Source organism: Oratosquilla oratoria, chromosome 23 (assembly GCF_046742065.1).
Source record: "Oratosquilla oratoria isolate Oo_2021 chromosome 23, ASM4674206v1, whole genome shotgun sequence".
Lineage (NCBI taxonomy): Eukaryota > Metazoa > Arthropoda > Malacostraca > Stomatopoda > Squillidae > Oratosquilla > Oratosquilla oratoria.
In genome coordinates this window covers 39,717,511-39,740,251 of record NC_134799.1, presented here as the reverse complement: position 1 = coordinate 39,740,251, position 22,741 = coordinate 39,717,511, and the positions used below count along the sequence as shown (strand labels likewise).

Below are 22,741 nucleotides of genomic sequence, written 5' to 3'. Positions count from 1 at the left end.
AAGTTTTTCTAGTCTCTCTTCATATGATAGTTTTGAGAGTGTTGGTGCCAGTTTTGTAATTGCTCTTTGTATTCTTTCAAGTTTTTTTTATACATTTTTTTGTACTTGGTGACCATATCGTTGCTGCATATTCCAATCTTGGTCTTATCAGGGTGATTAGGATTTTCTTCACCATTTCTTCATCCAGGTATGTAAATGCAACTTTGATTGTTCTTATTAAATTATAAGTTTCTCCAAAAATCTTATTTATATGTTTCTCAGGTGACATATTATTCATAACAATGACTCCCAGGTCCTTCTCATTTTCTACTTTTTTTATTCCTTCTTCTCCCAATTTATATGCTCCTGTTATTCTGTTTTTGCTTTTTCCAAATTCCATTATACTACACTTTTTTGTATTGAACTCCATCTCCCACTTCCTACTCCATTCTTGTACCTTATTTAGATCTCTCTGTAGTGATTCACAATCTTCTTCAGTTTTCACTCTTTTCAGTAGTTTTGCATCATCTGCAAAGAAGCTCATATAGCTTTCTATTCCTTCATCCATATCATTAATATATATAGCAAACATTATTGGGGCCAGAACTGTTCCCTGCGGAACACCGCTTATTACTTCATCCCATTTTGAGTGCTGGTTTCTTATCACTACTCTCATTTTTCTTTCTTGCAAAAAGTCCTCCATCCAATTTAGTAGTTTGCCCTGTATTCCTCCTTCAGTTTCTAATTTCTTAAGCAACTTCTTATGTGGTACTTTGTCAAAAACTTTCTTTAGATCTAAAAATGCACAGTCCGCCCATCCATCTCTTTCTTGTATTATATCTATTAGCCTTGAATAGAAACATATTAAATTGGTGACGCATGATCGTCCTTGTCTGAATCCAAATTGCCTTGGATTTAACACTTTGTTTTTTTTTCTAAATATTTTACCCATCTACTTTTGATAATTCTTTCACAAATTTTTGCTATTGTACTTGTTAGAGAGACTGGTCTATAGTTGGTAGGTTCTTCTTTATTTCCTCCTTTGTATATAGGTACTATATTTGCTTTTTTCCAATCTTCTGGAACTTTTCCTTCTTTCAAGGAACTATTTAGTATGCTATGTATTTTGTCTGCCAGTTCATTCCTGCATTCTTTCAGTATCCAGTTTGCTATTTCATCTGGTCCATGCGATTTTCTGACATCAAGATTACTCAAGTGTGTTAATATTTCATTCTTTGTTACTTCTATTTCTTCCATAGGGGGGACTTTCTCTTTCCATTCATTCTCTTCAGGTTGTATGTTCTCCCTTGTAAACACTGATTTAAAATGTTTGTTCATAATTTCCGCCATTTCCATTTCCTCAGTGTATTCAACTCCCTCCTGTCTTAATTTCTCCAAGTCTTGTTTGTTTTTCAGTTTATTGTTTACAAATCTGTAGAATAGTTTCGGTTGATCTTTACACTTTTCTATGATATCTTTTTCATATTTTCTCTTTTCCTCTCTGCACATTTGTACATATTCATTTCTATAACAGGTATATATTTTCCATTTTTCAGGTCTTCTGTCTTTTTTCCATCTGGTCCAGGCTTTGTCTCTTTTGTCTTTTAACTCCCTACAGCTTTTGTTGTACCAGCATTTTACATATTCTTTTCTTTGTTTTTGTCTTGGGACATACTTTTCCACTCCTTTTTTGTAAATTTTTGTCAAAATATTCCATTTCTCTTCTACTGTTGTTTCTTCTTTGTATATTTCTTCCCAGTTTTCCTTTTGAAAGAATTCTCTTATTTTATCAAAGTTTGTTTTTTCATACATCATTCTTCCTTTTCTGTATTGTTCATTTCTTTTCATATATTTTTCTTCATTAAGTTCCAGTTCAATCAATATGTGGTCACTTTTACTTATTGGTGTTTTATATTCAATTTTGTCCACTATTCTAGGTTCGGATGTAATTACTAGGTCTAGTTTCGATGGCTCTTCTTCATTTCTATACCTAGTGTTCTCCTGTATCCATTGTGTCATTGTATGGTCAGTAACCATCTCGAGTAGAGCGTTTCCCCATGAGCCGTCTCCACCCTTTACTGTCATTTCTTCCCAGCAGATTTCTTTGCAATTATAGTCGCCCATCATAACTATTTTTCCTCCCTCTTCCATTATCTTGTTTAATGTTATCTTTGTGTCCTCTAACATACTTTTATGTTCACTCTCTTCCCATGAGGCTGTTTTTGGGAGCACATAATTTATCACAAACTTTCTGTTCTTCTTATCTCTGTCTTCTACTTCCATCATTATCATCTCTACTGTATTCTTTCCATATGTGACACACTTCACGTTTATATCCTTCTTAGTCAGGAACATAACTCCACCCCCTTCCTTTTTCACTCTGTTTCTAATCCAATAATTATATGCATCATGTCCTACACTGTTGGGTGGTAGTGGGCCTTTTAATTTTGTTTCTACAATTCCCATTATGTCTGGTTCTTTTTCTTTCAAATATTCATTCAGTTCATTCAATCCTGTTATTAATCCATCTATATTTGTGTAAGACACTTTTAGTTTTCTGCCACTTCCATTGTGTTCTCTGTTTCCCTTTTGTTTTTCTCTTGTATGTCGACTTTCTTTAGTTTCATATTCACTACTCTCCAATAGAATCTCTCTTTTTCTGACTCCGTTCTTATCTCGTTTTTTTCCTTTGCTTCAAGTCTTTTCTGTTTTTCTTCCTCTCTTTCCTCTTTATTCATTTCCCTTTTTATCCATACCTTTTTATATTGTTCACTTGTTGCTAGTTTCCCTGTTTTGGATAAGATATTCTCAGCCGTCGTTTGTGACCTGAATTTAATCTTGATTGGTCTGGTCTTGTCTGTACTATATTTCCCGAGCCTGAATTTCTCTTCGATTTGTTTCATTATTTCTGGTTCATCTTCCTGAACTAATTCTAGTAAATTTCTTACTTTTTCATTTTCCTCTTTGATTCTTGTGGTTCTATCTGGGTTATGTTTCTCTTCCATTCCTAATATAATTATACATTTCTTTTTGTCTGCTAAGTCTCTTACTATATTCTCCTTCTGTCTCATCACTTTAATAACTGAGTTTTCAGTTTGTTCATTCATTTGCTGTCTGATTATGTCAGTGAATGTAACTTTGCTATTTTCTTGAATTTTTTTCCAACCCTCCTTGTTCTCCTTATTATTCTCCTTTAAGACTTTATTCTCATCTTTTACTTCTTTTAACTGTTTTTTTAATTCTTCAATTTCCTTAGTTAAGTTTTTGTTCGTCTTCTCTAGTTCTTCCAATTTTTCAACTCTCCGTATAATATTGTCAATATGACCGAACCTACGCTCCAAGTCCTCGATCATTTTATCGACCATCTCTTCTAGTCTTGTCAGTCGGGGGGGGGGGTTGTGTCCCCCCCACCCTCTTTAAATCCCTGGAAAATATTCTCATCACTTTCTACTGTATTGCTCTTATCTATACTTCTAATCTTTACGTTTTTATTAGACATTTCATCGTCGCTCAGCTGGTCGGGGGGCCTTTTGTTTACCTTTCGATTGTCTGCCTGGGCCAAGTCTACTCCTTCCTCATTTCCTTCCATTTCCCTCAGTAATCCCTCCCCCTTTCCTCTTTCCCTACTTTCCTACTACTCCACGAGCAATTTCCCCCACCCTGTAAATACAATAGGCACTTCTCTTTGCGTTGGGATCCACAAAATTCAATTCTCTTCAGAACGTCTTCTAAGCCGTCCATTCGTTGAAGTGTGTGTGTATGTGTGTGTGTGTGTGTGTGTGTTCATAGTTTAAGGTGTGAAATGTCTGCTCCTGCAGTATATAACCAATGTACATTTTATTTTTAATATCCATCTATCAATCTATCTAAGAGTATATACCAAGAGCTTTTTCCCCTTTATAAGGGAGGTAGCCAAGTCAGAGGCACGTACCTACTCCCACCCAATTCACTCCCCTCCACCATCTCTTCCACCCCTCTCATCTCAGTTCCTCATGGGTGACGGGTCATCCTTGTATACCGCCAAGTGCCCTGGGTCAAAAACAATGCAGAAATGCACAGTACATCCACAGCAAGGCCGCTTCACTTAATCATCAGCATCGGATGCCTAGTGTACGATGATTCATCACAATACTCGCGTTATAAAATATAAAGTCAATGCTGACTTATACTCGTTCTCTTTCACTCTGAGTAATAATAAACACAGAAAACGTGATCAAACCAGTTCACAGAATTCAGGTGTCACTCAACTACAACTACAAAATAAATGTAATCAGGACGCCAATGTCGGTATCCTTATATATCCACTCGCGCCTCATAGTGCTTACGTAGGCGTCGTCGTATGGAATAGGTTAATAAAAATAGGCCCATACGAAAATTTATAGGCACCTGAAGACAACAGATTTTTATGTTTCCCCTGCTCCCAGCACTGGCAACACTTTTTAGTTTTGTAAGAATTTTTAGGTTAGGTGTGGTTGTGCTATTCTCCACCGCAACTCCCACCAAAAAACACTATATATTTAAGAATTGCTACTGACGTTACTATTAATCTGTGGTACTTATTCATTTGGTTAAGAATTCTTAGAATAATAGGATTTACCCAATAATATAGATAAGAATTGTATCTGTGAGACTGGCATTCTTTCTTCATGCCCAATCAGTGTGGACATTAGTTCAGCTTTCAACATCACCACATGTTACTTGCAGATCTGCTTGAGGCAGTGTGGACCCGGCTTAAACCTCTGAGGCTCTGTAGTTGACAATGAATGAATGCACCATATTTGAATTTGAATTGGACAACATAGTACTGTTTCAATGCTTAGTAAGTCCAAATGTGATTTGGGAAAACGGATCCAAGTAAGACCCTTTATATGCGGTCAATCCTCATAACGTGAGTCACTACGACATAATCCGTAGTAGCATTGTTTAGTGGCTGGTATTTTGAAAAGTTGAATTAAGTCGAATCCCGTCAGAAGCCGATAAATGTGGATTTTTTTTTTTTTTTTTTTTTTTTACAAGAAAATTAATAGTGTAGCGAGGCATAAAGATTCGTTCGTCTGCATGGGATTTCCCCGTGCAATAACATGTGACCTCATACCAATTTTTTTTCTTCTATTCTTAGGAACTGTGTAGATTGCTATTGTTCTTCCATTTTCCCCATCATATTTTCTAAAATATTCACTACTGCAGCAGTACCTTCGTCACGTGATCTATTTTCTGCGTAACCACTCGCAAGCATTTCGTCACCAAGATGAGAGGGAGGAAAGGGTGGTGGATGGGAGTGGAATGGGTGGGAGTGGGTATATATTTTATGAAACTTTGGCTACCTCCAGCCTTCTCAACCTCTCCCAGTATTCAATCCCCCTTCTCCTCCTCTTCCTCCCCCCCTACTTCTTTCTTTCCCCGTTCCCTCCATTCCTCTTATTTAATCTCAAGCATGTGTATCTCAACTTGTACTTGAAAAAGCTGTAATAAGCGGAACGTCATACAAATAAAGGCTCCGTCCTCATATGGTGTTTAACTCGTCAGTCTTGTCGGCAACTGCTACTTTCATAAAAAAAAACAATCAACACAAGCGACAGCCCGCCGATCAAGCATCTACCGAGGAGAGTTCCTACAGCAAAATGAGTGGAAATGGAACGAACTGTACAAGAGATGGCAACTTTAGGTTTGGTGGAGAAGTCTGACAGTCCATGGCCGTCGCCGGTAGTACTAGTTACGAAGAAGGATAGTACCAAGCGGTTCTGTGTCGATTACCGAGCACTGTGTGCCGTGACTGTGAAGTACTCGTATCCCTTATCCAGGATCGACTACACACTCGGCGTGCTAACATGAATACAGAGGCTCTCCACGTTGAATCTCAAGTCAGGTTACAACCAAGTAGAGATGAAGGAGAAAGATAAGAAAAAGACAACATTCTCGTTCGGGCAGGGCTTGTGGCACTTTAACGTGATGCTCTTCGGCCTGTGTAATGCCCATGGGTGTTTTGAGCGCTTCGTGGAGAAGAGCCTCGAGGGGCTACAGTGGAGGACGGCCGTGGTGTACCTGGACGATGTGCTAGTCTTTGGAGGAAGTTTTGAGCAGGAGCTTGAATGGCTGGAGGAAGTTCTGGGCTGCCTGAGGAAGGCGAATCTCAAGCTCAGTCCCAAGAAGTGCACCCTCTACCAACATGAAGTGCCGTTTCTGTGTCTCTTAGGTTGACAAGGATGGAGTCAATACCGACCCGCAGAAGGTGGCAGCCGTGGAAAGTTGGCTTGTGTTCACCTGTGTGTCAGAGATCAGGAGTTTCTTAGGTCTCTGTAACAACTTCAGTACAGGAGGTTCGTAGAGGGATTTGCGACCATACCTGCCCCGTTCCACAAGCTCGCACGGGAAGGTGCACGCTTCGATTGGGATGAATTGTGCCAATGAGTTTTCAGTGACTTGAAGCAAGCCCTGATGGATGCTCCGGTACTCTCGTATTCTGAACCGAGTCTCCCGCATCTGTTTGACACTGGCACCAACACAGAGGATGTCGGAGCAATGCTGTCTCAGATTTGGGAGGGGTAAGAGGTGAGTGGTGGTTTACTATAGTGCCAAATTCAGCAAGCCGGAACGGAACTACTGGACTACGAGAAGAGAGCTTCGGGCAGCGGTGAAGAGTCTGTTTGGAGCGGATTTCACCATTTGGGCAGACCTCCCTGCTCTCAATTGGCTGAAGACACTGAAATAATCGGAGGGGTAGCTAGCACGGTGGCTGGGTCGTCTGGAGCAGTGCGACTACTACCGCGTTGACCATCGGACCGGACTAGTACACAACAACGCGGACAGCTTGAGTCGTCGCCCCTGTGAACTGGAATGCGCTCACTGTGCTCGGCGGGAGGCTGACGTGACTTGCGGACGTCTACGGGTGGTATACAGTGAAAAGAGAGGTGGGAGATGGAGGAAGCGGCAACGATAGGAGCCTGACCTCGCTCTTGTAGTTCACTGGTAGGAAGCGGACCACGAGAGGCCCGGTTGGGAAGAAGTGGTGCCTAAGACCCACATCGCTAGGTGCCTCGTGGACCAGTGGACTACCTTACGGGTGGAGGGAGACGTGTTGCAGAAACAGTGGATGGAGGCAAGCACCAGAGAGGGCAGGTGGCAAATAGTGGTGCTGCGTGCTCTCAGAGCGGAGATACTGCTAGAGATTCACGGAGGAGCCACCAGCGCTCACCTGGGCATCAAGAAAATCCTCTACTTCCTCCGCCAGAGGTTTTATTGGGTCGGCATGCGACAAGACGTCACAGAGTGGTGTCGTATTTGTCAGGTGTGTGCCACCAGGAAGGGACCTGTTCGCAAAACGCAGCCCCCCCCCCCACCTCCAGTTGTATAAGGTTGAATCACCAGTGGAAAGAGTGGGAGTGGACATCGCTGGTCCGTTGCCCTGCCCGGTTTCGGGTGATTTCGGCCCAAGGTGCTTTCGGCCCGGTGATTTCGGCCCAGGGTTTTTCTGGGCCGAAATCACAGGGCCGAAATCACCAGAACTCTGCAGGGTAGGACGTTTCGGCCAGTCCTCCAAATGTTGCTCTTATTGTTTACTTAATATTGAAAGAAAATATATTGTTAAAAGAATGAAATATATATATATATATATATATATATATATATATATATATATATATATATATATATATATAATTTCAAGTAACAATATTTTTTGCACATACTGTGTGAAAATGAAATGAAATCTATTAAACAAATTATCTAAATTGAAATTATACAACTTCCATGTGTGGACTAAGGTAAATGGTGTTACTGTTGCACAAAAAGTTGTCTAACATTGATAACATATTATAACAAGGAGTCTAGGGTTGGGCTGTTCAAAAAACTAATTCTGGCCTTAGTTTATCTTGATGTTAAATGTCATGGTAACGCTCTGTGTTACCATGATGCTTAATGTCAAGATATATTTAACGCCAAGATAGTGCAAAAAAAAATTTTGAACAACCCAGCCCAGAAGTTCAACATCATTAGTGAGCATGCAGGAGGGAAGCGCATCGAATGTAGGATGTTTCGGCCACAGACGTTTAGGCCACTGACGTTTCGGCCAGAACTCTGCAGGGTAGGACGTTTCGACCAGTCCTCCAAATGTTGCTATTATTATTTACTTATTATTGAAAGAAAATATATTATTAAAAGAAATAAAAAATACTTATTTCAAGTAACAATATTTTTTGCACATACTGTGTGAAAACGAAATTAAATTTATGAAACAAATTATCTAAATTGAAATTATACAGTGCACCAAGCCAGGGCACCAAGCCTTCAAGCTTAAAAGGTTATTTTCGCTGGGCCGAAATCACCGGTGATTTCGGCCCAGAAAAACCCTGGGCCGAAATCACCTTATCACGCCCTGCGCCCCTCCCTCCCCGAGGCAACAGGTTCATTTGCGTCGCGATAGACTACTTCACCAAGTGGCCAGAGCCTGTGCTCTGCCAGATCACGAAGCGGAGACGGTGGCGGAGGTGCTCGTCAGTCAGTTCTTCACACGTTTCAATGTGCAGGGTGAACTGCACTCTGACCAGGGGAGAGTTCAAGTCGTAAGTCTTCCGTGAATGCTGCGCACTCCTGGATGTGCACAAGACTCGCACCGCACTCAAAGATACCGGGTACACTCCCGCTCACCTCATGTTTGGGAGAGAGCTCCGCCTTCCAGTTGACTTGGCCATAATAAGGAGTCCCCAGGATAAAGACCTCCCCACGTGTACTACAGAGTACGCGGTGAAACTACAGTAATGTCTGGATGAAGCCTGTAGGAGAGTATGTCAACGTCTTCGTGTGGTCGGCCAGGCGATACCCAATGTTATCTTCAGCGTTCAGAGCCAATCCTATACTCTCCTGGTTACCAATTGTGGTTGTACAACCCTACTAGGAAACGAGGACTGTCACCAAAGCTTCAGAGTGTCTGTGAAGGACTGTATACCATCCTGGAAGCTTTGTTGTGTGTGATTTTATTCAAATAGTGCTGTAAATCATTGTCATGTTCGAGAAATGCTGGGATATCTTGGCTATTCGTGTATATGTGAAATTTCGTGCACACTCAAGTTGTGTTAGGTAAGGTCTGATAGTATGTGTACGGTTGCTAATATTTTGTTATTATTTGCTTGATTCACATTTATTATTAGTTATGTCAATTTATTATTATTTACTATTTACCTGCTTGTTTATTTTTAATTATATGCATTTATTTATTTTATTTATATTATATTCATTTGTTTATTATATATTTATTTATCTTTATTTATTTCATTTCATTTATTATTATTATTTTATTTTTTATTTTGTTTATTTATTTTTTGCATCCGACCTAGTTATGGACCAAAAGGTCTCCTGTCGGCATGCTCCTCCTTTGTATTCATCATGGTCTTGGATCACGTGTTGGACTCGTGATCGACAGCTATCACCCTCCCGGAAGAGAGTACAGAGCTTATATATGACCGATCTCTGGGTACTGCTGTGACCTTACACGCACATACACACCCAACTCCCCGCCCACGAGAGTTGGAGTAACGACTCGCAGCGCAGCGATATTAAAATTATTTCAGCCCTGGGCGGGATTCGAACTCGAACCGTTGTAGCAGCAGTTGCGAACGATACCACTTCGCCGTCGAATAATAGCGTATGCGACAATGTTGTAAGTGACCTATATTTGTCGACTTTTTCATCAAATATATTTTATTTTCCCATTTCAAGTTAGTTAAATATTCTAGGTCTAAAGTTTTCCATGTCATGTATTTATAGCACTGTCAAGTGTGCAAAATGCTGTCGCATGGTGAAATTATTTTGTATTTACCGCCTACTACCTATAAACTCTCCGAAAGCCTTGACCGGTTATTAAATAAATATTAATTCACTCTTAGGTACATAAAGAACTAGAAAACTCATAAGTTATGATATACACGTTACTTTTTAACGACTAGACATATCAAATACTGTAAAGAGAAAAAAAAATAGATACAAGACAAAGTTGTCCGATGGTGCTTATGTTTACATTGATCAGCTGATTGCCCAAGTGCCCATCCTACCTTTGACGTTCGAGTTCTGTAAATGTTAGAAACCCTCCTTGACTTGTCATTATTCCCATTAAGATTAAGTTAGCCCCGTTGCATTTACATGTCTTCAGATTTCGAGGCTCTTTAAAGATGACCGTCAAAAGTTTGTCGAGAAAATACTGATATGTCTACTTTAAAGCGTCAAATGGTATAGTGCTACAGTGACTTCCGATTGCGGTTTAGTGGGCACGAAACGTCATAGCGTCAAGTTACTGTACGGGTTGAAACTACGCCAAAGGCTGCACGTAACATGAGGTCAGTTGGAAGTTCAATGAATAACAAAACGTTAAGATTAGATACACTGAGAAGTATGAATTTTGAATGAACTCCTTAATTGTTAAAATTTCACAAACTTTCAACTAGGTCGTGTTCTTTTGTTATTTATTTTTATGTATTAGGCAAGTATTTGTTATGATGCAACCTAAAACTGCCATAGAATTTTTAAGATATTACATGTGGAATTGTTGGAGAAATTAAGATACTTGTCTGTTCATTTGTTTATTTACAGAGATAAAAATGTTCTCACATTGGTGATTAGATGATTGGTATAGACTCTATATGAGATATCTATGCACACTAGGTCTGTCAACTTTGAAAGATCAAAGAGAAATAGGTGATATGATTACAATGGTAAATTCTTAGAAATGCACACCTATGCAATATAGTAATAGAAAATTAATTATTAATTTTGTAAATTATGTGTGAACATATGAAATTTTCTTGATGGAAATCAATAAAAAAAAGTTGCAAGAACTGATTTACTAACGAACAAAGTCACGGCAGTTGAATGATACACCATGCTCTTTTTGATAGATGCCGAGGTCAAAGAAATGAAAGGATGATAAATTCGTCTATCCTAACCTTACCTAGCTAACCTATATTTAGTAATTTGGTACCTTAAATTCTAAAGATCATCCGGGTTGTCATCGTCACGGATGCTGACGGACTGATTATTATTGTACCTAGAGTAATTAACAGATAATGAAAGAACCTTGTGTTCTCTCATAAAGTCCAAGGAAGCCCTATTGTCTATGTAATAGTGATTATTAACATCACCTAGAGTTGGAGAACACCCAGTCCGCAGCATGAAAGCCATCAGTGACTGGACTGGTCAGATGAACATGGCATCTAGACTGTATCCTAGCAGCTATGTTCATTAGTAGATTTGCTTGTACCAAGGTTTTTTGTTATTTACTTCCGCCAAGAAAATCACTTATTACGTTCATGGGTAAATTTTTAGTTGTGCACACCTACATGGTATAGCAATAGAAGATTAATTATTAACTTTGTAAATTATAATAGATCAAGATAATATGCAATTTTCTTGGCAGAAATGCTAAAACCTATGTACTAATGAAAGAAGTTTCGGCAGCTGAATGATGAGCCATGTTTGTTTTGATAGATGCCAAGGTTGAAGAAGTGAAAGGATAATATATTAGTCTATTCTAACCTAAACTACCTAACCTATGTAGTGTAACCTATATGTAGTAATTCGATGCCTCAAATTCTAAAGGTCATCCTAGTCTTCGTCGCAGATGTTGACGGCCTGATTATTATTGTACCTTGGGGAATTAACAGACAGCGGAAGAACCCCATGTTCTTTCATAAAGTCCAAGGAAGCCCTATTGTCTTTGTAACAGTGCTTATTAACGTCACCTGGAGTTGGAGAACACCCAGTCCACAACGTGAAAGCTATCGTCTGATAGTGACTGGACTGGCATGGTGTCTGGACTGTATCCTAGCGGCTTTGTTCGTTAGTAAATTTGCTTGTAGCAAGGATTTTGTTTTTTATTTCCGCCAAGATTATCGCATATTACGTTTGTGTACTGTATTATAATTTACAAAATTAATATTTAATTTTCTAATGCTATATTGCACATGTGTGCACAACTAAAATAATACCATTACAATTTTCAGGTCACTAAAGGGGATAGATTGTATTGATAGAAGAGATCTTTAGATTGAGGATGGGAGAGCTTTAAGGGATCATGGGAACAAATTAAGAAAGACCACACATCTAAAGGATGTGAAGTGATACAGTTTTTCATATAAATTCATAAATACATGGAATATCTTGGGTGATATAACCTAATTTGGAACAATACATGAATTGAGATCTAGATATGATAATTGGAAATTAAAGATATAGATTAAGTTGGAACTCTACATGAAATTGAGGCTTGGTATGTTGAATTGGAGAGTAGGAAATGGGACCCTACAAGCATTGCTCCTTTCCTGTATACTATAATTAGGTAAATACACAGTAAATTTTTGGAAGTGCACACCTGCATGATAATACATTAGAAAATTAACCCCTTCGATATGATGACGCCTACGTAGGCGTCATGAGGAGCAAGTGGGTGCATGAGAATGCCGATGTCGGTGTCTTGATTATATATATTGTAGTTATACCTGTAAACTGGCTTCATCATATCTTCTATGGTTATCAAAATTCACAGGTGAAAGAGAACAAGCAATACAGCGGTAACTTTATTTTTTATAATGGGAGTATTATGACGCAACATTGCACGTCTGGCAGCTAATGCTGCCCGCGAGATTTTGGCCCGGAGTGAAGGGGTTAAATATTAATTTTGAAAATTATACAACCTCCATGTAATATAGGTTTTTCTTAGAGGAAATCAGTAACAGAAAAAGTTGCTAAAAGTGATACACTTACAAACAGCCAATGGGGCTGCTTGATACACCATCTTTGTTTTGATTGATGCGGTGGTCGAAGAAATTAAAGTATAATAAATTCATCTATTCTAACCTAACCTAACCAAACCTGCTTTTAGTAATGTAATACCTGTAATTCTATAGGTCATTAGGGTCATTGTTGTCGTCATCAGGGATGTTGATGGCCAGTTTTGGTATCATATCTGATCGGACTGTCGGATAATACAGGAGTTGGATAGATTTACGAAATGATGAATCTCAGCTCCATAGCACTGTTTTAAAAATATGTACCGTGCAAGGTACTGAGGGTGTATTCCAGATCCTATGGTCACAGCTTTGTTCAATAGTGTATTTGCTTTTAGTGGGACTGGAAAGACAACATGGCATCTTGACCCTGTGATTGCAGCTTCATTCAGTAGTGTATTTGCTTTTCGTATTTTTTTTTTCCCACCATGAAAATATATATTAAGGTGATGTATTATAATTTACAAAATTAACATTTAATTTTCTAATGCTCTATTGCGTAGGTGTGCACTTCCAATAAGATACCAAATACACGTAGGTGAATTAATGGACAAAATACACAACATAATAAATAGTGCATTCAAGGAAGGAAAGATACCTAAAGACTGGAAAAATGCTAACATTGTACCAATATATAAAGGAGGAAACAAGGAAGAACCCACCAACTATAGGCCAGTATCATTAACAAGCACTATAGCCAAAATTTGTGAGAAAATCATCAAGAATAGATGGGTAAAACATCTGGAAGACAACAACATAATAAACCAAAGACAATTTGGGTTCAGACAAGGAAGATCATGCACCACAAACTTAATATGCTTCTACTCAAGACTAATAGACATAGTGCAAGAAAGAAACGGATGGGCTGATTGTGCCTTCCTAGACCTCTTTCTGTTCATACAAAATATCAGAAAGAATGGACCCGTGATGGGTCCTGCAAGATGGACAGGGAAGCTGCCCATATCTGTCAACCTCTTGAAATCCATCTGTAGGTGCAGCCCTAAAGGGTTGATGCTTGGTCTCTGGTCTGGTCCCAGGGCTCTCTATCAACTTCAACTGTATTTCTTATATTTTTCATATAGGAAGGACTGAGAACCAGTAACTGTTCCCCTTCCCTTACCACTTTCAGTCAGTGATGCAGAAACAGTCCCACATAACACACAGATAACAGTCCACAGTTTCTTCCCAGAGAGATCGGTGGAAGGGCCTGGGGACAATTTACAACCATTGGCTGTGGGTTTTAAACTTCATGAGATTTGAGGCAACAATTAATTGATCATCAGAAAGAAGAGGATGTCTGTTTCTCCTATTTCTAGTGGATTCTCCAATTATTTTAATAGATTTTCAGTTTATGCAATGAAGAGATATGTAAAGTGTAAATGATTGGAAGTATTGACCTTTATACTCAGAAGGAAAGTAATTGTAGTGTGATAAACATTCAAGGGCCACATACTTCAGAATGACTGGGGACTTGGACCAGCACAAGATTCAGAAATGGTAGACTAGAGCTCTCATAAGGATGGATGAGAAGAGGTATGTCAAGGGAATCACTGAGGATGTCAAGGACCAGTTTATTGCAAATGACCTCAGACTTGTTGACCAAGCCTTGAAGAAACTCCATTCCAAATATGTGTCCCTGATGAGCACAGTCCTAACAGCTAATAGGCAACTAGTCTCAGGCATGGAGGGATGTAGTCTTTTTGCCAAGTACCTTGAGTATTTGTTTATGGGTGGCCTTCTTAGCAACCAGCTTTCCCTGACTGGTGTTCAGGTGGCAATTGTTTATTCTTTAATAGATAAAACTTTGCTCTCTTTGAGAGAGGACAAAAAGACTGAGTGAGATGAAGGGTGGAGAAGAAGCTGGCATCTGAAGTTCTGAAATGGGGTCATGGTATGTATTTACCTAGTTGTATCTTACAGGAAGGGGAAGCTAAGCTTGTGGTGTCCAGTCTTTGTATTTTTCCCAGTTTGCTTTTAAATTCTTGTATTGCTTTTGCACACACTGTTTTTTCATTCAATGTGTTCCATACATCCACCACACTGTGGGGAATGCTGTTCTTTTTCAGGTCTATTCTATAACTGTCCTTTTAAAGCTTCTTTCCATGTCCTCTTGTGTTTCTCTTATCCCAGTTTAGTAAGTCTTCTCTGTCAAGGACTTCCATGCCTTTCATAATTCAATAGATAGTCAACAGGTCACCTCTCTCCTCTGTTCCAGAGTTAGAAATTCCAATTTTAACAATCTTCATATGAGAGTTTTGATAGTTCTGTGGCCATCCTCGTAGCTGCTCTTTGGATTCTCTCAATCTTTACTGTATATTCTTTTTAGTACTGGTTGACCACAGTGTCGCTGCATACTCCAATTTAGGCCTTATCATTGTGACTAGTATTTTCTTCACCATTTCTTCATCCAAGTAGGTAAAAGCCACTTTTATTGCTCTTAGTAAGTTATAGGTTTTGCCGACAATTTTGTTTATAGGTTTGTCAGGGGACATATAATTTGTGATTATCACTCTCAGGTCTTTTTCAGATCCCTCTTTCTTTACTTCTTTTTCACAAATTTTATATCTTCCTGATATCCTTTTTTTACTTTGTCCAAACTCCATTATGCTACATTTTTTAGTGTTGAATTCTACTTCCCACTTCTGACTCCATTCCCAAGCCCTGTTCAGATCTCTCTGTAATGATTCGCAATCCATTTCAGTACTCACTTTCTTTAACAGTTTTGCATCATCTGCAAAGAAGCTCATGTAATATTCCACTTCCTTGTCCATGTCATTCACATAAATGGTAAACATTATTGGAGCCAGCACTGATCCTTGTGGGACTCCACTAATTACCCCTTCCCAAGTAGAAGTGTTATCTCTGAACACCACTCATTTTTCTTCCATGCAAAAGTTCCTCCATCCACTTCAGTAGTTTACCATGTATCCTTCCTATGGTTTCCAGCTTTCTTAATAGTTTTTGTGAGGGACTTTATCAAAAGCTTTTTGTAGATCTAGGAAAGTGCAATTGGCCCATCCATCCCTTTCCTGTATTATATCTAGTAATCTTGAGTAAAAGCAGATCAGATTGGTGGTGCTTGATCTTCCCTGTCTAAATCCAAATTGTCTTGGATTCAGTATATTATAACTTGCAGATTTTAGATACTGTGCTTGTAAGGGAAACCAGTCTGTAATATGTTGGGCCTTCTTTGTTTCCCTTTTTATAAATTGGTATGATATCAGCATTTTTCCAGTGTTCTGGCATTTTTCCTTCTTTGAGCGAGCAACATATTATGTTGTATATTTTGTCTACTAGTTCTTCTTTATATTCTTTTAATATCCAATTTGCTATTCCATCCAGGCCATGTGATTTTCTGACATTGAGGTTTGTTATATGATCCATTATTCCTTCTGTGTTACTATTATTTCCTTCATTGGGAGGATTTCACTTCTCTCCCTTCAACCTGTTGTATTTTTTCTCTAGAGAAAACGGACTTCAAATGTTTGCACATAACTTCTGCCATGCTGGTTGCTGTTTGACAGCCTGGTACAATTTCCTCTGACTGAAAAAATAAAGGATTTGTTTGCCCCAATCTGGAAGGTGAATGGGGATTGGAAAGACTGCAACAGTTACCATGATATTACATTGCTTAGTGTGCCAGGCAAGGTGCCCACATATTTGTTGGTAGCACAGGTTTGTTCACATCAACTGAACTTTCATAGGCCTGAGCAGTTTGGGCTCATGCCTGGTAAGTCAACAGCTGCTGATTTAAAGTGGCAATTGCTGAAAAAATGGTAGAATAGACACCATGTGATGATGAAACCTTTATCAAAAGTACAATTTTTAGCTTGTTGAAAGCAAAACAATGTATTTTTGATAAAGGTTTCATCCTCACATGGTGTCTATTCTGACCAACTCAACAGCTGATTGGATCCTAATGCTTTGGGTTCTTGAGGAGTGTAGATGCAAGTTTCCACAGGAGTTGCTCGAAACATATATTGATCTCAAGAAAGAGTTTGAGACAGTGCATCAAGGAGTGCTTTGGGATCTTCTGAGGATTTATTTCAATGTCTGGCTTGTATTCTGGGACAAAGAGGGCTGTGAAGTGTAGAAGTGTCCAGCTTCTCAACTGTTAATTCAGGAGTGAGGCAAGGGTGTATCCTCACCCCAGCACTTTAAAACTGGCTCTCTTCTTAAGCACTGTTCAATTTGAGCTGGAAAAGAAACATGGCTTGGGGCATTATACCCCTTTTTTTATTACACCACTTTTTCATATAGAAAAAGTGGAGGAAAAGTAATCAAAGGATGATTGAGATATCCTGGACCTGGTGTGAAGACCGAATGCCAACCCCTTGGGGCTGCACCTCCAGAGGGTGCTGCAGTCGCTTATGTGGTAAATTTGGTTCTCTACATTATTTTCCTAATTTTTTTCTTACTTTGTACTATAATAACATGTACTTTTTGTACATACATACATATACCAAGGCTTTTTCCCCCTTACAAGGGAGGTAGCCAAAAAGGAAAAGGCATAAAATCATTCCCACCCATTCCATCCCTGAATACATTCCACATCCCTCCACCCTCCCTCTCATCTTAGCACCTCCTGGATGACGGGTCATCCCTGCACGTTGTCCACTGCCCTGGGTCAGAAGCAGTGTTGCAAGACACAGCACATCCACAGCAAGGCCGCTTCATTAAATCGGCGACCCCCCCCCCTCTCCGTCCCCCCATGCATAAAGGAGAAGACAGGGAGAAATCCCTTTGGGCTGCGTCAAATTTGCTCACACATACTACCTCACCCCCCATCCCCCCACCCATTCCACCTCATGCATCACAACATCATCCATATACAACTATTCTCCATTCACCCCTGTCTTCTGTCCTCTCCTGTCCTTCCTCAACAGACATTCCCCTCTTCCCCAGAGCCCTCTTCACCCCATCCATCCACCTCATCCTAGGACGTCCCTTCATGTTCACTCCCTCCACGTCTGCCTTCCATACCTCTTTTACTAGTCTTTCTTCACTCATTCTTTCCATGTGTCCAAACCATCCTAATACTCTTTCATCAACCCTATCTCCCAACCCCCTTTCCACCCCTGTTCTCCTCCTCACCTTCTCATTTCTCACTCTATCTAGCCTAGTAACCCCCATCATACTTCTCAGACATCTCATCTCAAACACATTCAAACACCTTCTCTCTTCCTCTCTTATGTTCCATGTTTCTGCCCCATACAGTGCTGTTGGCACAATCACTCCTTCATACAGTCTCCTCTTAGCATCCATTCCCAAATGTCTATTCCTCATTACACTTTTTAATCCACCAAGGCATTCACTCGCTTCTCTCAATCTACATTCTACCTCCACCTTCACTCCACCTTTTCCTGCCACATTTGCACCCAAGTATCTAAAACTATCCACTTCCTCCAGTTGCTCTCCCTTAATGCTCACTTCCAGTCTACTGCCACTTTCACCCCTTGTACATCTCATCACCTTACTTTTGCCCACATTTATCTTTAGCTTTCTTCTATCACACACTCTCCCAAACTCTGCCACCAACTTCCTCAATCCCTCCTCTGATCCTGCCACAAGCGCAGTGTCGTCCGCAAACAACAGCTGGCTCACCTCCCACTTTTCTCCATTCTCTTTAACCATCTCCAATCCTTGACCCACTACCCTTGCATTTACCTCTCGCACTACCCCATCCATGTATGAGTTGAACAGCCAGGGCGACATAACGCATCCTTGACGAAGTCCCACCTTTACCTCGAACCACTCACTCTCTCCATTTCTAATCCTGACACAAGCTCTATTACTCTCATAAAAACTCTTGACAGCTCCTAGAAGCTTTCCTCCTATCCCATATATCTGCAAAACTTCCCACAGTGCCTTTCTGTCTACCCTGTCGTAAGCCTTTTCCAGATCCATAAAAGCCCAAAAAAACATCCTTCACCTTTCCTATAGCTTTCTCACATATCTGTCTTACCACAAAAATCTGATCTACACAACCTCTACCCGATCTAAATCCACACTGTTCCTCACCAATTACTCCCTCTGTTCCTCTCCTAATCCTCTCAATCAAGATCCTCTCATAAGCCTTCCCAACTACACTTAACAAGCTAATTCCTCTGAAACTACTACATTCACACTTGTCCCCTTTTCCCTTGTAAAGTGGAACTATACAGGCACTCCTCCAGTCCCCTGGCACTCTACCCTCTCTCCAGCAAACATTAAATAACCTCACCAGCCAGTCCACCATCACTGTACCTCCTTTTTTTAGACATTCTGCATGGCATCCATCCAGACCAGGTGCCTTACCTGCTTTCATCATCTTAACCTCTTCACTCTGGGGCACATCGCACGTCTGGCAGCATTAGCTGCCCAACGTGCGATGGTGCGTCATAATAATCGCATTATAAAAAATAAAGTCAGTGCTCAATCATTCGTTCTCTTTCACCCGTGAATTTTGATAACCATAGAAAATATGATGAAGCCAGTTTAGAGAGAATGGAGGTTACGTAGGTACGACTACAATAGATATAATCAAGACGCTGACGTCGGCATCATCGCGTACCCACTTGCTCCTCATGACGCCTACGTAGGCGTCACCGTATGGAAGTGGTTAACAACTGCCTTCACTTCATCCTTCCTTATTTCTCCTCCATTTTCCTCACTCATCACGGTCATTTTCTTAGCATTTCCCACTGCAGCTATCTTTCCCTTCCTATCCTCCTTCACATTTAGCAACTCCCTAAAATATTCTGCCCATCTTCCCCTTACTGCCTTCTCTTCCATTATCATCTCTCCATCTGCACCTTTTACCTTTTCTTCTCTACTTGATTCGCCACCTCTTCCTCTCTTAATTTCTTTCCAAAACATGTTTTTATTACTTTCAAAGTTTTTTGTCATACTCTTACCCCATTTCACATCTGCTCTCCTCTTTGCCTACTTTACCTTGTGCTTTACTTTTCTTTTCTTTTCTTTGTACCTCTCATATGACTCCCTCGTCCTATTTTGTAACCAATCTGTGAAAGCTCGCTTCTTCTCTTCTACAATCTTCTTTGTTTCCTCATCCCACCATTCACTACCCTTCCTTCTATTTCCTCCTGTCCTTCTTGTTCCACACACCATCCTTGCACACTTTGTGACTCCCTCCTTGAACTATCCCCATTCCTCTTCCACACCCAGCTCTACTCTATCCTTCACTCCCTCCCACACCTCCTTCAGCTTCTTCTTGTACTCCTCCTTTTCCTTTAAAGAGTTCACTCTAAGCACCTCCCTACCTTTTGTCCCCTTCCTCCTTCTCCATCTATCCTCCACTCTCAACTTACCTTCCACCAAAAAATGATCTATTCCCCCACCCTCTCCCCTTAGCACATGTACATCCTTAACTCTTCCTATCATAATCCTATTTACCACTACATAGTCCATTAACGCTCTATCTACCACCCTTCCCTCCACCACCCTCTCCCATGTGTACTTATGCTTGACTTTCTTCCGAAACACTGTATTTGCTATCATCAACTCTCTTTCTAGACACATTTTCACCATCAACTCTCCACTACGATTCTTTCCTGGAACTCCACATTTCCCAACCATTCCATCAATTGGATCATTTCCTACCTTAGCATTAAGGTCTCCCAGTACTATTACATTGATATTTCTCCCTAAATCCTCTATGCACTCATTTAAATCTATCCAAAAAGCCTCCCTTTCTTCTACGCTCTTCTCACTGCCAGGCCCATATGCACTTACAAAAACCCACATCTCCTTTCCCAGTTTCACCTTCATCCACATTATCCTTGAGGAAACCTCCTTCCACTCCACTACATGTTTACCTATCTCTTCACTTACTAGTATAGTCACCCCTTCCCTCCCTCACCCTCTCTTCACTCCTGATAACCTCCCACTTATACTCCCAAACTTATCCCCACCCTTCCCTTTCAGCTTAGTTTCACTCAAAGCCAACACATCCATCTTTCTTCTCACAAACATACTACCTATCTCTTCCCTTTTACTCTCATCTGTACCACATCCACACACATTAAAAGACCCAAACCTTAGGGTGCTGGTCGGAAAACTCCCAGACCCTCTTATGCCTTTGCTCTTTCTTTTAGGAATGTCCCCTATGGGGCTACAAGGAGAAGGATGCCTAGTCCCAATCCCCGTCCCTTTCTTCTCGCCTCTTACGATCCAAGTGGAAATACTTGGTGGCAGTATTCTTTTCCCCCAGCACAGGGAAGGTAGGCGAAAAAGGAAATGAATATTCAGAGAAATTGTACAGGACAGTAACAAGGGGTTGGGGGACAGCATAACGGAGGGACAGTCGTAGTATAAAAGTGTCATAATTTCTCTATGAACAGAGTTTTCCTCTGTCACAGCCAAAATGTGTGGCTCTGGTCCGTAGGGGCGCCCCATATAGACCCTAAAGTATCAACTGCATGCCACTTTGCCACAATAACATGCAGCCAATACCCTGACATTTTCCTTTTCTTACCTCAAAATTTTTTGTATTTCAGAGTTTTGTTTATAGGGGATTCCTTGCACAATGAAGTGACGAGGTAAAAGAATTAATACTTATTTTAGATTTAATTAAAGTAAATATGCAAATAAAAAATTAAGTAAGGGAGGTAGCCATCCAAGTTTGCATGCTTTAGTTGGCTACCTCTCTTATAAGGTATATGGATAGATTGAAATGTGTTCTAACATTTTGTGGCCCAAACTACCTGTATGGTTAAATGTTTGTAAACAAATCATAATTTTTTTTTTTTACATTTCAGGGAAGTTATGCAGTTTTGAAACTGATAACATCATATTCCTCTACCATGGGTGACATAGAACAATTTGAAGATTTGTTGCTTCGTAGTGCCAGGAATGGTGACCACAAAACTGTCCTTGAGCTTCTGCAAGCACGGGATGAAGGCAAAGTTGCACTTGATGTCAACTGTAAAGGTATGTTGACACATTCTTATTTAAATATACATAGAAATAAAAGTGGTCTATATTGAATACATGTCCTTTTCTGTCAAGCTGGAAAAAGTGGGATACAGGATCAGTTGAACTCGGGAGACATTACTGTGGGATAATTGATCAGAAAAGATATGATTGTGGATAGAAATACCCTGTGGAAGGTGTTGGAAGTATGAAGGGCAGTGGGAGAATTGCTGGGTGTAGTGGAAATTGTATTCAAAGGATTTGAGGGTGTGTAGGGAGGAGGTGGGCAGGTTACATATTGTTATTAACCAACTCATGCGTTAAAGGACAGAATCCTGCTTTGTTATTAAATTGATCCTGTATATATCCCCGTCTGGGGTATTGGCTGCTTGTTTTTGTGGCAAATTAGCATGCAGTCGATACTTTAGGGTCTATATGGGGCGCCCCTACGGACCAGAGCCACACATCATTTTGTCTATGATAGAAGAAATTCTGTTCATAGAGAAATGATGACACTTTTATACTACGACTGTCCCTCCGTTATGCTGTCCCCCAACCCCTTGTTGCTGTCCTGTACCATTTCTCTGAGTATTCTCTTTCTGTGATGGGGAAATTCCCTGTGGTGGGGGAAAAGAATACTGCCACCAAGTATCCCACTTGGATCGTAAGAGGCGAGAAGAAAGGGACGGGGAGAGGGACTAGGCATCCTTCTCCCTGTAGCCCCACGGGGCACACATCCTAAAAAGAAAAGTGAAGGCATAAGGGGTGCTGGAGGGCCTCGGGCCAGCACCCTAAGGTTTGGGTCTTTTAATGTGCGTGGATGTGGTACAGATGAGAGTAAAAGGGAAGAGATAGGTAGTATGTTTGTGAGAAGAAAGATGGATGTGTTGGCTTTGAGTGAAACTAAGTTGAAAGGGAAGGGTGAGTGTAAGTTTGGGAGTGTAAGTGGGAGGTTATCAGGAGTGAAGAGAGGGCGAGGGAGGGAAGGGGTGGCTATTCTAGTAAGTGAGGAGATAGGTAAACAGGTAGTGGAGTGGAAGGAGGTTTCCTCAAGGATAATGTGGATGAAGGTGAAACTG

The 22,741-nt window shown here is 40.3% G+C and overlaps 2 protein-coding genes across 5 annotated transcripts in view; both read left to right on the top strand.

Moving 5' to 3' along the window:
• Positions 1 to 5,879, top strand: part of LOC143037768 (uncharacterized) — a 13,125-nt gene extending 7,246 nt beyond the window's left edge. Inside the window, exon 3 of the mRNA XM_076206321.1 lies at positions 5,781 to 5,879. Coding sequence (XP_076062436.1) covers positions 5,781 to 5,879 — 99 coding nt within the window. The remainder of the gene's footprint in view (positions 1 to 5,780) is intronic.
• A 4,117-nt stretch (positions 5,880 to 9,996) lies between these two features.
• The window catches only part of LOC143038084 (oxysterol-binding protein-related protein 1-like), a 511,761-nt gene continuing 499,016 nt past the window's right edge, over positions 9,997 to 22,741 (top strand). For 2 of the 4 annotated variants that reach the window (XM_076207016.1, XM_076207014.1), the window contains exons 1-3: positions 9,997 to 10,304; positions 21,248 to 21,289; positions 21,509 to 21,680. In XM_076207016.1, coding sequence (XP_076063131.1) covers positions 21,603 to 21,680 — 78 coding nt within the window. In that variant the 5' untranslated portion in view covers positions 9,997 to 10,304; positions 21,248 to 21,289; positions 21,509 to 21,602. The remainder of the gene's footprint in view (positions 10,305 to 21,247; positions 21,290 to 21,508; positions 21,681 to 22,741) is intronic. The other 2 variants (XM_076207017.1, XM_076207015.1) reach the window with 1 other exon arrangement.